The sequence below is a fragment of the Papio anubis genome, chromosome 14, assembly GCF_008728515.1.
Source record: "Papio anubis isolate 15944 chromosome 14, Panubis1.0, whole genome shotgun sequence".
NCBI lineage: Eukaryota > Metazoa > Chordata > Mammalia > Primates > Cercopithecidae > Papio > Papio anubis.
In genome coordinates, this window is record NC_044989.1 from 79,507,647 (window position 1) to 79,520,562 (window position 12,916).

At 39.9% G+C, this 12,916-nt stretch overlaps 1 protein-coding gene across 2 annotated transcripts; it reads left to right on the forward strand.

Annotated features, from left to right (window-relative positions):
- Positions 1-8,810: 8,810 nt before the first annotated feature.
- On the forward strand, positions 8,811-12,649 carry LOC101005786 (lithostathine-1-alpha). Of its 2 annotated transcripts, XM_021925012.2 has the most exons (5): positions 9,634-10,164; positions 10,806-10,924; positions 11,227-11,364; positions 12,085-12,196; positions 12,386-12,649. In XM_021925012.2, exons 1-5 carry the CDS (start codon positions 10,101-10,103, stop codon positions 12,451-12,453), a joined length of 501 nt encoding a protein of 166 aa, XP_021780704.1. In that variant the 5' UTR covers positions 9,634-10,100; the 3' UTR covers positions 12,454-12,649. The 2 variants fall into 2 exon arrangements, with proteins under 2 accessions (XP_021780703.1, XP_021780704.1); XM_021925011.1 differs by having other exon boundaries at positions 8,811-10,164; positions 12,085-12,648.
- The last annotated feature ends 267 nt before the right edge of the window (positions 12,650-12,916 follow it).

Here is a 12,916-nt window from a genome sequence, read left to right on the forward strand (position 1 = left end):
AAACACTGATTTTCCTCTACTTATTTCCACATGCAACTCCTCCAGCTATCTGGATCCTGACTGATTTCAACACATAACCACCCATCGATTATGGTCAAGGACAGAGGCTCCACAAGAAGAGCTTAAAAAGTGAATAAATGTAAGACATTAAGCACCCAATTCTTAACCTGCAATTTAATTTGTCTTTTACACACACACTGGTACCACAAACCTGTGTGTGTGTGTGTGTGTGTGTGTGTGTTCCAGAAAGGAGGAACTGTTCTTTAGAACCCTCATGGTGGCCTGGTCACCACATAAAAGTCCCACCTTTTAACACTGTTCCTTTGGTAATTAAGTTTCAACATGAACTTTGGAGAAGACAAACATTCAAACTGCAGCATTCTAGCAACCTAAAAATCATGTATTTCTCAGGTACAAAATGTTTCATTTCATCCCAAAAGCCCCAAAAGTCTTAGCTCATTACAGTACCCTCTTAAAAGTCTAAGGTCCAGATTCTCACCTAAATATAATCAAAATCAGATATGTGTGAAACTCAAGTATGACTCGTTCTGAGGCACATTCTTCTCCAGCTGTGAAATCAAGTAAGTTATATACTTCCACAATATAGTGGTGGGACAGGCACAGGATGGACAGCCCCATTCCAAATGGGAGAAACAGAACATAAAAAGAAATAATAAGACTATAATGAGTCCAATTCCCACCAAAGTAAACAACATTAAATCTTGAGGTTTGACTTTGGCACCAAGTCAAACCTTCTCTACACATTGGGATGAGGTTTGGTCCCCCATGATTTTGCTGGGTTCATCCCGGGAAGTAGCTGTCACAGGTTAGGGTATCTTGTATGCAGCCCTCAACAGGTGGCATCTCACACTGCTGGATCTACAGTTAGGGTTTTGAAGGAAACCCATCCCCCAAAGTTCTACTAGAAATTGCCCTAGTGGACAAACTCTGTGGTGACCCTGTCCTTGGGTCAATTATTTGAGCCTTGCACCTCTCTGAGGCATCTTTTGAAATCTATAATAGGCAAGCCTACAAAATTAGCAACCAGTGGGCACTGCCAAGATTTATACCCTGCACCTTCTGGAACGGTGGATGTAGCCACATGTGAGCGCCTTTAAGCCATTTCTGAAATAGTAAGGATTGCTGCTCAGGAATGTAGGCATCAGAGACTTGAAGTAGTCCTGGGCATTGAGCATCGAGGTCTCAAGGGCTTCCAAGGTCCAGCTTTTAGTATAATTCTATCCCCTAGATATTGGCATTCTGGACTTGTGATGGGAGAAGCAGCACCAGTAATCTTCAAGATGCCATTGGGCTCATTCTTCCATTATCTTGATGAATAGTCTTGATGAAGAAGCAGCTGGCTTCTTCCATTCATACTAATCTCTTTATCAAATAGCTACTTAGCTGTATTTTTGGTTTTCTCTTGTTACCTTGCCTTTTCTTTCTTAAAAAAAAAAGCAACCCTGTAATATTTTCAAACATTTACATTTTGTTTATCATTTCACATAATTATATCTTCTTTTTTCATCAACTTTTATTTTAAGTTCCAGGGTACATGTGCAGAATATGCAGGTTTGTTACATAGGTAAACGTGTGCCCTGGTGATTCAATGCACAGATCAACCCATCACCTAGGTATTAAGCCCAGCATCCATAAGCTTTAAGTTGCTTCTTTCTTCCTGAATTTTACTATTATTAGGTCAAAGAAGCCATGCAGCAAACAAAAACAATTTGTTGCCGAGATATTTCTTTTAACAAATATCCTAGCTCGTGGTTCTTAAAGTCTGCCTTCGCAAATTGCTGGGACACAAAGATAAGTCAGCCAAGTTCTTTACCAGTTTATATAAAGGATGGCCCTTCCTCCATTGTGCAATACCATGCTCCTCATTTCCATCTAAGACTTTATCAGAATTACTTCCAGTGTCTATGTTTCTAACAATATTCTGTTTACATTTACGTAGTAATCTTAGAGTATGATTTAGGCTTGGCTGTTAGCTCTCCTTCTGAGCCCTCATCAGAAAAGCCCTTAACTCTCTGTTAATGGCAATATAGACTTTTTCTAGCCTCTTCTTTCAAACCGATACAGCCTCTGCTCATTACCCAGTTCCAAAGCTGACACACATTTTTAGGTATTTGTTATGGTAAGAATATCACTTCTGGTACCAACACTGATTTCTATCTTAGTCTTTTTTGTGCTGTTAGAACAAAATACCTGAGAGAGGGGAATTTATAATTGACAGACATTTATTTTCTCACAGCTCTGGATACTAAGTTCAATATCATGGTGCTTGCACTTGGCAATGGCTTTCTTACAGTGTTATCTCATGGTAAAAGGCTGAATGACAAAAAGGCAAAAGGAAATGAAAGGAGCTATCTTATAATGGCATTAATACCACCTATGAGAACAGAAGCCTCATAGCTCCATTAATTCTTTAAGGTAACATTATTTAGTAGTATTGCAATAGCAGTTAAATTTCAACAAAAATTTTGGAGGGAACAGATATTATAACCTTCTTTGATTTTCTTACCTTTTTAATTCGTCTGGACCCTGGTTAATATTCATCTCAATTAACATAATGGTATTTTTAAAAGGGTTATCTGGCTTCCTCTTTTACATTTTCTCTAATTCCATAGCAAGACATCCATTATGAGTTCAGTTTAAATTTGTGGATTTACCATGTCTTTGAGGCAGGCCATTGTTCCTCTGAAGAAAGAGTTTTTTCACATGAGTGAAAATAAAATCTGAGCTCCCAAACTCCACCTCTATTCTGAAATCTCAGATTTTAAGGCAGCTTATATTTGTGCTAGTCTGTGGCTGATATCAATGTGTGTTTTAAAAGCCCAACGTTGTTTGGCAGAAAATGGCTCTGAACATGGCTATATGCTTAGCTTTTCATATTTTAGGATTCAGGGATCCATTACTCCTGCAAAAGATAATTCACTAAAGAAATTGAGGATCAGTGTCTTTGGAGCTTTCCCTAAACCAAATTTGGCCCTTCAGCCTATAGGCTTATAATGGACAGTTGACAACAGTCCTTGACAGAGTGATTCCTCCTTGGAAGTCTCACAAAAATAAGTCAAACCCCATCAGCAACAAGTTAACTGGTCCAGAGACTGGGAAGTAGAGACAACGTATTCACAAAACTGAGTTTGACTTTGTGTGTCTGTGAAGTGTAAAAATGGAAGTCAGAGGAGGATAGGGTATAACTCCAGCTTTCATGTGGAGATGAGGTTGTGGATGGGAAACTTTTACAAAATAACCACAAAGTAAAATAGCTGCTGGAGCCCGCAGGGAAAGAAGGGGCAAAGTGGTGGAAGGAATGTCCTATAGCACTGGGAAGTGGATTGGAGTTTCAGCATTTTATTTGATCACTATTGGACAGTGGTTCTCTTTAGAGAGGAGAGATCCAATTTTAGTGTCTGAACTAGACAATAAAATTCTCTAAATACCTGTGTCCTTATGAGAGGGAGTGGAACAATATGTGATCCCATCTACCAATAACTTTCCATTCTTACCGGTTGTGTCAAAATTTTAGAACTTTTGCAGGGTGGGTGATAGAACAGAGAAATAGAGAGCACAGACCCTGGTGTCAGGTTCATTGGGTCTGAATGCTAGCTATGCCACATATTGTGGTTACTGTGTGGCCTTGGGCAAGTTAATCCACCTTTCTGTGGATAAGGCTTTTTAAAAATTTGTTTATTTATTTATTTATTTATTTATTTATTTATTTACTAAGGTAACTGTCTTCTATGTAGGGATTTTTTTTTTCTTTTCTTTTTTTTTTTTTTTGAGACAGAGTCTCGCTCTGTCGCCAGGCTGGAGTGCAGTGGTGCTATCTCGGCTCGCTGCAACCTCTGCCTCCCAGGCTCAAGCGATTCTCCTGCCTCAGTCTCCCAAAAAGCTGGGACTACAGTTGTGCGCCACCATATCCAGCTAATTTTTGAATTTTTAGTAGAGACGGGGTTTCACCATGTTGGCCAGGACAATCTGGATCTCTTGACCTCGTGATCCACCCACCTTAGCCTCCCAATATGTAGGGATATTTTTTAAAAGCTAACATATTTTACACATGTAAAAATATTTCTCAGAACATGAAAATTGTAATATACATGTTTGTTCAAATGGAATAATATAACAGAAATATTCTAAACTATTATATGAAAGGGTGTGTTTGAAGGTATTATGAAAGTACATAGAGAATTATAGTTTCAGCTTTAATCATCACTGTTATATGCTTAGCAGAAAGTCAACAGTGTTAAGAGTGCCTTTGCTGAATGCACCATCACCATCATCACTCTCTTCCTCCTCTTTCTCCTCAATGTATCTGACAACAGTTCTGAAGAGGCATTAGAGTTGATTTATTACTTTGAGGAAGTGAGATGTAAGGTGCAATCCCCAGAAACCTTCAGCTTCTTCCATGGGAGTTTCTCTTTCCACAGGATCCTTTCAGGACACGCCTAGTCAGTAGAGGAGGCCTCCGAGGTAAATGACATTAGCATTCCACAAACTTCTGTCTCTCCCTTTCCCCACTGTCCCAAGCAGGATGGTCCACATCTTGTCCTGCTGCTGCCCTTGTCCCTTGTCCCACAAATGCTCCTGCTCCAGACTCACACACTCACTGCCCCTCCTCCCAGAGTCCTCCCTTCACACACATCATCACTATTCCTGGAAGGTCTCTGCTTCTTCCTGGGCTGCTCAGGGCCATGAGAACTGGGCATCTGGTTGCTGCTGACTTTGCAGCATCTTTGACTTGCACAGTTTGCCAAGTTGTTTGTGAAAGAGAACTTTATATGTGACCACTCCCAGGGTATGCCAAGAAGAGTTCCCCAATGCCAGAATTCCCTTGTGTTGGAGCCATCTGTAAGGCCTCTGAGCTTCTACTCTTGCCCTCTGCTTGGAATTCAAATTCAAAGCTCTCTTTACAGTAGGAGGGATCCACAGAAAAATAGCTTCTGTTGTGGATTTGAGGAGCTTACAACTTCTCTGGAAACTCTATACTCAAATAAATACATTAAATAACTGGGGGCTTGATAGAGTAGGTGTTTCTGACTATTCAGTGATGCAAAATTTAGAGTAGGAAGATGTCCTGGATAATTTTATGTAATAGCTTTTTCTTTTCTTTTTCCTTTTTTCTTTTCAGTGTTTTAATTGGCCCATAATAATTGTACATATTTTTCAGGTTCACTGTGATATTTCAATACATGTATACGATGTATAATAAACCAGCCAGGGTAATTAGCATATCTATCCCTTCAAACATGCATCATTTCTTTTGTTGGGAATATTCAAAACTCACTCATCTAGCTTTTCAAAAATTTACACAAAATTGTTATAAATTATAGCTGCCCTGTAGTGCTATAGGACATTAGAATCCATTCCTCAGATGTGGCTGTACTTTTGTATTCCTTAACCAAGCTTTGGCTGTCTTCTCTGTCCCCTTCAGTGTCTGTAGTAACCACCATTTCACTCTCTACTGCTATGAGATCTAAATTGTTAGCTTCCACATATGAACTAGAACATGTGGTGTTTGTCTTTCTGTGCCTGGTATTTTCCTGAATCTTTTTCTGCCTTTCACTTCTCTGAACAAGTGCTGAGACATGAGAAAGGGTGAGTTGGGGGCCCTAAGTTTCTGCTCTTCCAAGGCTCCTCCAATATTTCAAGTTATTTGACCACATTGGTTTGTGACTTCAGGTCAGAACTGCTCATATGTACGCTAAGATGGCAGCATACCATCTTGAATGGCTCCCCCTTTTTCAAACACAAACACACAGACACACACACACCTAACTGTGTTGTTAATATATGTTAAAAAAAAAAAACAAACAAATAAATTATGGGGTAGATATGAGTGCTTGATGTCTTATATTTATTCACATTTTAAGCTCTCCTTATGTGTCCCTGGCCATGGCCATCATGAGTTTGTGGTTATTAAATCAGTCCTCAGAGGCCTAGATGGGTTGAACATGGAAATTACCTAATAAAAGAAACTCAGAAAGGTAGTTGGAATAACAAAATGACCCTAAAGCAAAACTGCTTATGTTGAATATAGTTCCAATAAATATTTGTCATTTGAATTGGTTTAGTTACTTAGTTCTTCTCTGACCCTCAGTCTCTTCATTTGTTAAATATGGCTCTTCATAGCACCTATATTATTAGGATGTCATGTGAATTAATTAGGTTCCTCTTAGTCAGCATTTAGAATAGTCCCTGGCACAGAGAGCATGCAATGAAGGTTTGTGTTAAATGGCCACATGCAGTGGCTCATGCCTGTAATCCCAGCACTTTGGGAGTCCGAAGTGGGTGGATCACCTGAGGTTAGGAGTTCAGGACCAGCCTGGCCAACTTAGTGAAACCCTATGTCTACAAAAAATACAAAAATTATCCAGGCATGGTGGCTTATGCTTGTAATCCCAGCTACTTGTAAGGCTGAGGCAGGAGAAACATTTGAGCCTGAGAGGCGGAGGTTGCAGTGAGCTGAGATGGTACCACTTTGCTACAGCCTGGGTGACAGAGTGAGGATCCGTCTCAAAAAAAAAAAAAAAAAGTAAGAAAGAAAAAGGAAATTTGTGTTAAATAAAACAGAGGTTTCCTGTGAAGCAGAAAAGGCTAAGTTATAAGTAAGTTTCTTTATGTCTGCAGAACACAGCAGACTAGGGAAAATCCCGAACGCATCTTGGATTTCTTGAGCTCCTTTCCTCTCCAGTCTAAGGCTTGCAGAAAGGCTTCTATTCACATGCCTGCTAAGTATTTAAACAAGAGGAACGTTATTTCTCAATAGTAAGTCTAAAATCTCTATTCCAAGCATCAAAAGCAGAAAATAGCTACTGGATGATGGCCAGTAGCACCGTCTATCATCCACAGCCTTGAAACGTTCTAAGCCATATTGAGTCTTATCAAGAAATTGCCCCACTTGGGCACATATTAACCTTAACGTCCATGATACTTGCTTCTGCCTCTGAGAAAACTAACATAAGGAATAGATGGGAAAGGCCTGAAATGAGCTTCTGGGAATCTTATAAAACTAGGTCAAAGGTCCTTGAGGATCCTCAGAAAAATAAGGTAAATACTAAAGGGATTGAATGTATGGCTTTCCTGAAAAAGGAATTTCTTTGGGACCATGGCTGCTACCAATTTATGTCCTAAATTTTATTATCTTGCATGTGGAACTTGGCCAGTCACCTATGTAAGCAACAAGTGCAACTTCTCAATGGAGTTACCACTACTGGGGACAATAAAGATTTTTATGGGCGTACTCTGTCAATTGTTATTTGTTTTGAATCTCTGTCTGTTTTATGTCTTCCTAGTTGTAACATCTGTCATTGTGTATTTTAGAGTACTAGATCTTTTATACCTGGACAGTCATTTCTTGTTTGAAGTTATGTTAAATTAAGAAAAAAATCTCATATTTTAAAAATATTTATTATAAAGACATATGCATACATATATTCATTGCAACATTGTTCACTATAGCAAAGACATAGAATCCACCTAAATGCCCGTCAATGATAAACTGGATAAAGAAAATGTGGTACATATACACCATGGAATACTATGCAGCCATACAAAAGAATGAGATAATGTCCTTTTCAGTGACGTGAATGGAGCTGGAAGCCATTATCCTTAGCAAACTTACACAGGAACAGAAAACCAAATACTGCATGTTCTCACTTATAGGTGGGAGCTAAGTGATGAGAACAATTGAACAAATAGAAGGGAACAACACACACTGGGACCTTTTGGAGAGTGGAACATGAGAGGAGGGAGAGGGTCAGCAAAAATAACTAAGGGTACTAGGCTTAACACCTGGGTGATGAAATACTCTGTACAACAAAGCCCCATTACACAAGTTTACCTCTGTAACAAACTTGCACTTGTACCACTTAACTTAAAATTAAAGTTGAGAAAAGAAAAGAAAATATTATGCCATAAAGTATTTTTATCTTAATTTTTTTAAATTAATTGCTTGTTTAATTTTTACCAGATAAATATGTCATGGTACCAAGTATACTGGACTCTTCCCTACTATCCTTTGTTAATGGAAGAATACGTCTGAATCTCTTATTTAGAGAAAAACTAGGAATCATTCTCTGGTTGTAATAATTTTAAAAAGCATAACTACTTTTTGTAAAAGCAGAAAAAAATTGGATTAATTTAACAAACACATAGGAACCAGACAGTGAGAATAAACAATATTAACATCTGTCATCTTTGTTTAATATCATTAGTTTTTGTTTTTGTTTTTATTTTTTGAGACAGTTTATTGTTCTTTCACCCAGGCTGGAGTGCAGTGGCACAACCACAACTCACTGTAATCTCAACTTCTCAAGCTCAAACAATCCCCCACCTCAGCCTCCTAAGTAGCTGAGACTACAGGCATGTGCCACCATATCTGGAGATATATATATATATATATATATATATATATATATATATATATGTGTGTGTGTGTGTGTGTGTGTGTGTGTGTGTGTGTGTATACTTTTTGTAGAGATGGGGTCTCACTGTGTTGCCCAGGCTGGTCTCAAATTCCTGGGCTCAAGTGATCCTCTCATCTCAGCTTCCAAAAGTGCTGGGATTACAGACTTGAACCACCACACCAGGCCCATCATTAGTTTTTATATAAAGGAAAAAACCTTAGAATTGTTAGGCAAATATTATGACAAATTGTAATATATATTCTTACATTTCAGATTTTTATTTTTTAAACTGTATGACAATTGATTAATAAATAAAATTTAGTATTAATCTGTCTTTTAAAACCATATATAAAGTTTATCAAGTAGCTTATAGCTTCTTGCAACTGAATTTTTGTATTCAATGTTATGGATTTGACACTAATCCAAGTTGAAATATAGATATCTACTTTATTCTATTTAAATTGTTTGGTATTTTATTGTACTTTGTTAATCCATTTGTCCCAATTCATATACTTATCTCTCTTTCTGTGAACATTCAGGTTAGTTTCTTCTTCCTAATTTTGCATTCCGATTGGCTTTTATTCCCTGAATTATAAATGACTATTCTATGATGGTTCTGCTAAATATTCAATTTCACCACACAATCTTTGACTTCATACTAACAAACAGTTGACTTCACATGGACAATTTCAATGAAGCCTGACTTCATATCTAGCTCCTTTAAGCTTCCTTGGGCATCAGCTCTCTACAATTCTCACATTGAGAATATCTGTATTTTGCTGGCTCACACCTTGCTGGACATGTTAAATGTTTTGAAATATAAATTTAACCTACCTCTTGAGATAGGTCTTGAGAGGTTTGTGAGCCTAAAAAGACATGGAGGAACCACTTAATGCCACAGGCACATTGTTCTAAATTATTTGGAATCAGTTAATTCCTCCCCATCTCCTAGCCATGCCTGACACCAAAGGGGAGCCTCTAAATTTACAGGGAGTAGAAGGAAATCTACTCTTCTCTGCTCCTCTCTGGGTTGTTAGGGCACATGGGAACCCTCAGTTGTTTTCTGCTGAGCAACAGCCAAGTCCACCTTGGACTTAGACAGCTTGCCAAATTGTTTGCCGGAAGGGGACCTGATTTGTGACCACTCCCAGGGTGTGCCAGGAAAAGGCTCCTACTGGTTCCAGAAGCTCTTACTGTCAATGCCCTCCCTAGGCCCCCAAAACTCACCCCTTGCCCTCACCCCTTTCGCTTAAATGACGTGGTTCTTATCTCAGATCCCGATATAAAACTCCTACAGCTACCTGGCCTGAGAAGCCAACTCAGACTCAGCCAACAGGTAAGTGGGCATTACAGGAGGAGGGCACCTCTAACTTGCACTGTAAATCTAAAATCTTGGGGAAGATACAGCATGAGTTTCTGTCCAGGAGGTTTTAGCCGTAATGAAGCCTCAGTGGGATCCAAAGCTGTTTTTCGGTTACTGAGTCTATGATCCTCAAACTCTCAAGAGAACCTTTTGAAGGTATGGGTGTCTCAGAGGACCTTCCTGGTCTCAGAAATTCTGAGAGGAGGTTTTAAGGAAGGTAATAGGTGCTTTGCTCTCCATCTCTCAGAACCCCCATCTCCGTGTTCTCCTATAGAGATTGTTGATTTGCCTCTTAAGCAAGAGATTCATTGCAGCTCAGCATGGCTCAGACCAGCTCATACTTCATGCTGATCTCCTGCTTGATGTTCCTGTCTCAGAGCCAAGGTAAGATCTTTTTTCCACCAACCAACTCTGTCTAGCCCTGAAGCCTTCACTCTATCCCCAGGCATATGGGTCTACTTGAAAAAAAAAAAAAAAAAGTAGAGTCACCATTAAGGGTTGTTTTGTGGTGTTTATTGATCTTTATTGCTGATCTCTTCACATTTATATGCACCCACACCTCATTAAGGAGTTTGAGCTAGAATTTAAAATGACCCCTTATAAGCTACTGCTGCAGTTGGAATGAGTTAATCTGATTAAATTTATATACATGATGGTGGATTTGGGGATGTCTGTGTGTAGAGAGTCACTAATGGGGTGTAGAACTGAGGCGAGCCTTGTGTTCAGGGAAACCAAGACAGGCTTGAGAAAGCAGAAGCCTGAGTTCTTCAAGGTAGAAGAGCCTGAGCTCCAGACATAAAAGGGAAACTGGAGACATGTTTCTTTAGCCAATTCATTCTGGGATTTTTTTGCCCAATCAAATAAACCAAAGAGAGAAGATGTAGGATGCAGGAGCAAGAGTGAGCAGTCATTCCATAATAGACTAGATTATTCTGTTTCTATAAAGGAACCCCAGAAACTCCTACCTCATCTTCAAGCCTTTTCCTTACCCCGAGAGCCTCCTTTAATTGTCTGTTCTTTTTCAGGTCAAGAGGCCCAGACAGACTTGCCCCAGGCCCGGATCAGCTGCCCAGAAGGCAGCAACGCCTATCGCTCCTACTGCTACTATTTTAATGAAGACCGTGAGACCTGGGTTGATGCAGATGTGAGTGAGGAGAGCAGTGTGGGAAGGGAGGCTCACGAAGGGAGGGGAAGCTGCCACTCTCCAGTGTGTTCAGTGGCTGCAATGAGATGAGACTGAACCCCTCGCTGTACTATCATCAGTCCCAAACTTTCCAGTCTACTTTATCCCATTATTCAGCACATTCCCAGCACAAAGAACCTCGTGGTCAGTGACAGCATCATCAGGGACATTACTGTGCCTTTTATGACCCATCTTCTTGGAGGACTCAGTATATCCCTCACACCCTCCTCCTCCACTGCGTGCTCCATTTTCTTCCCCAACAGCTCTACTGCCAGAACATGAATTCGGGCAACCTGGTGTCTGTGCTCACCCAGGCAGAGGGTGCCTTTGTGGCCTCACTGATTAAGGAGAGTGGCACTGATGACTTCAATGTCTGGACTGGCCTCCATGACCCCAAAAAGGTAGGCTGCAGCCTTCTTTATCTCCTAATAATCAGGTTTGAGAAGTAAGAAGGAGGTTCACGTTCTGGTCTCCTAAGTAGCAGCTTTTGTCACTTTCCAGAACTCAAGCTGTTTACAGATCCTATAATGTCCTGTGTAGCAAGATGCACTGTAGATGATTAGAGATATAAGTGGAAAGCTGAATTTCCTAGGTGTCCTGGTCATTCATAAATAAACTTATTCTGTTTACAGTCAACAAAGCATCTATATGAACCAACTTCTTACCTATTTTGTTACTGTCAGCGTCATAAGAGAGACTAGATTGCTGACTATACAGAAAGGAGACTTGTGGTAAAGAATCTACTGCTGTACTACTGGCATTTGGGAACCTAGTAGTACACTACATAATATAATATATCAACAACTAATGGTCAGCCAATGCTATGCTGGATATGAGGGTCCTGGGCCACAAAGACAAAAAATCAGGAACTACTTTTTAAGTGAGCTACTTTGGGTCTCTATGTCAAATTCATAACACTTATTTCTTGGTGAAACGTGGTTAATGAGTTGGACAGTTCAGGAAAGAAGAAGTTTAGAGCAATAGCAAAGGAAAGGAAACAATATTTAGTAAGGTTTATTCTTCCCTTGTGTCTTAGTATGTTTCTGAGTGTGCACAAAGGCCCAGTGATTCCATGAATTTTTGAGTGATCACTGCCTCTGTTCTGGCCCTTCCCCATCTAGAACCGCCGCTGGTACTGGAGCAGTGGGTCCCTGTTCTCCTACAAATCCTGGGACATTGGAGCCCCAAACAGTGTTAATCCTGGCTACTGTGTGAGCCTGACCTCAAGCTCAGGTGAGAGACAGAGAATCCATCCACCTCTTTCTGTTCTCTCCTGCTTAGCTCTAGGGATGGAACTGGGACTGGGATAGAGGAAAGGTGAACTCCTCATTAAGGGTGTTTGGTTTTTGTCCTGAGTCCTAAAGCCAGGAGGGTCATACTCTTTCTGGTCTCCCAATTCTAACTCTTCACATTGACTTATAGGATTCCGGAAATGGAAGGATGTGCCTTGTGAAGACAAGTTCTCCTTTGTCTGCAAGTTCAAAAACTAGAGGCTGCTGGAAAATAGATGTCTAGAACTGATCCAGCAATTACTACGGAGTCAAAAATTAAACCGGACCATCTCTCCAACGCAACTCAACCTGGACACTCTCTTCTCTGCTGAGTTTGCCTTGTTAATCTTCAGTACTTTTACCTACCCCAGTCTCTGGAACCCTAAATAATAAAAATAAACATGTTTCCACTATTGTGCTGTCTTACTGTGTCTGCTATTTCCACAACTGACGCCTGGGTGGTTGAGATGAGAGTGATTACAACAAAGCTTGCTCAGGCCTATCCACTTTTAAAAAGTCCATCCACATACCATGCATATTAGAATTCAGTATTTATGAACATATGTGGCCTTGCTTATGACAAGGCTAACAAGATGGAGATTGACCAAAAATTCACATGCTGGCATATCTCAAAGATATTTTGCATTCAGTTCCAGACCACTGTAATAGGGGTAATATCACA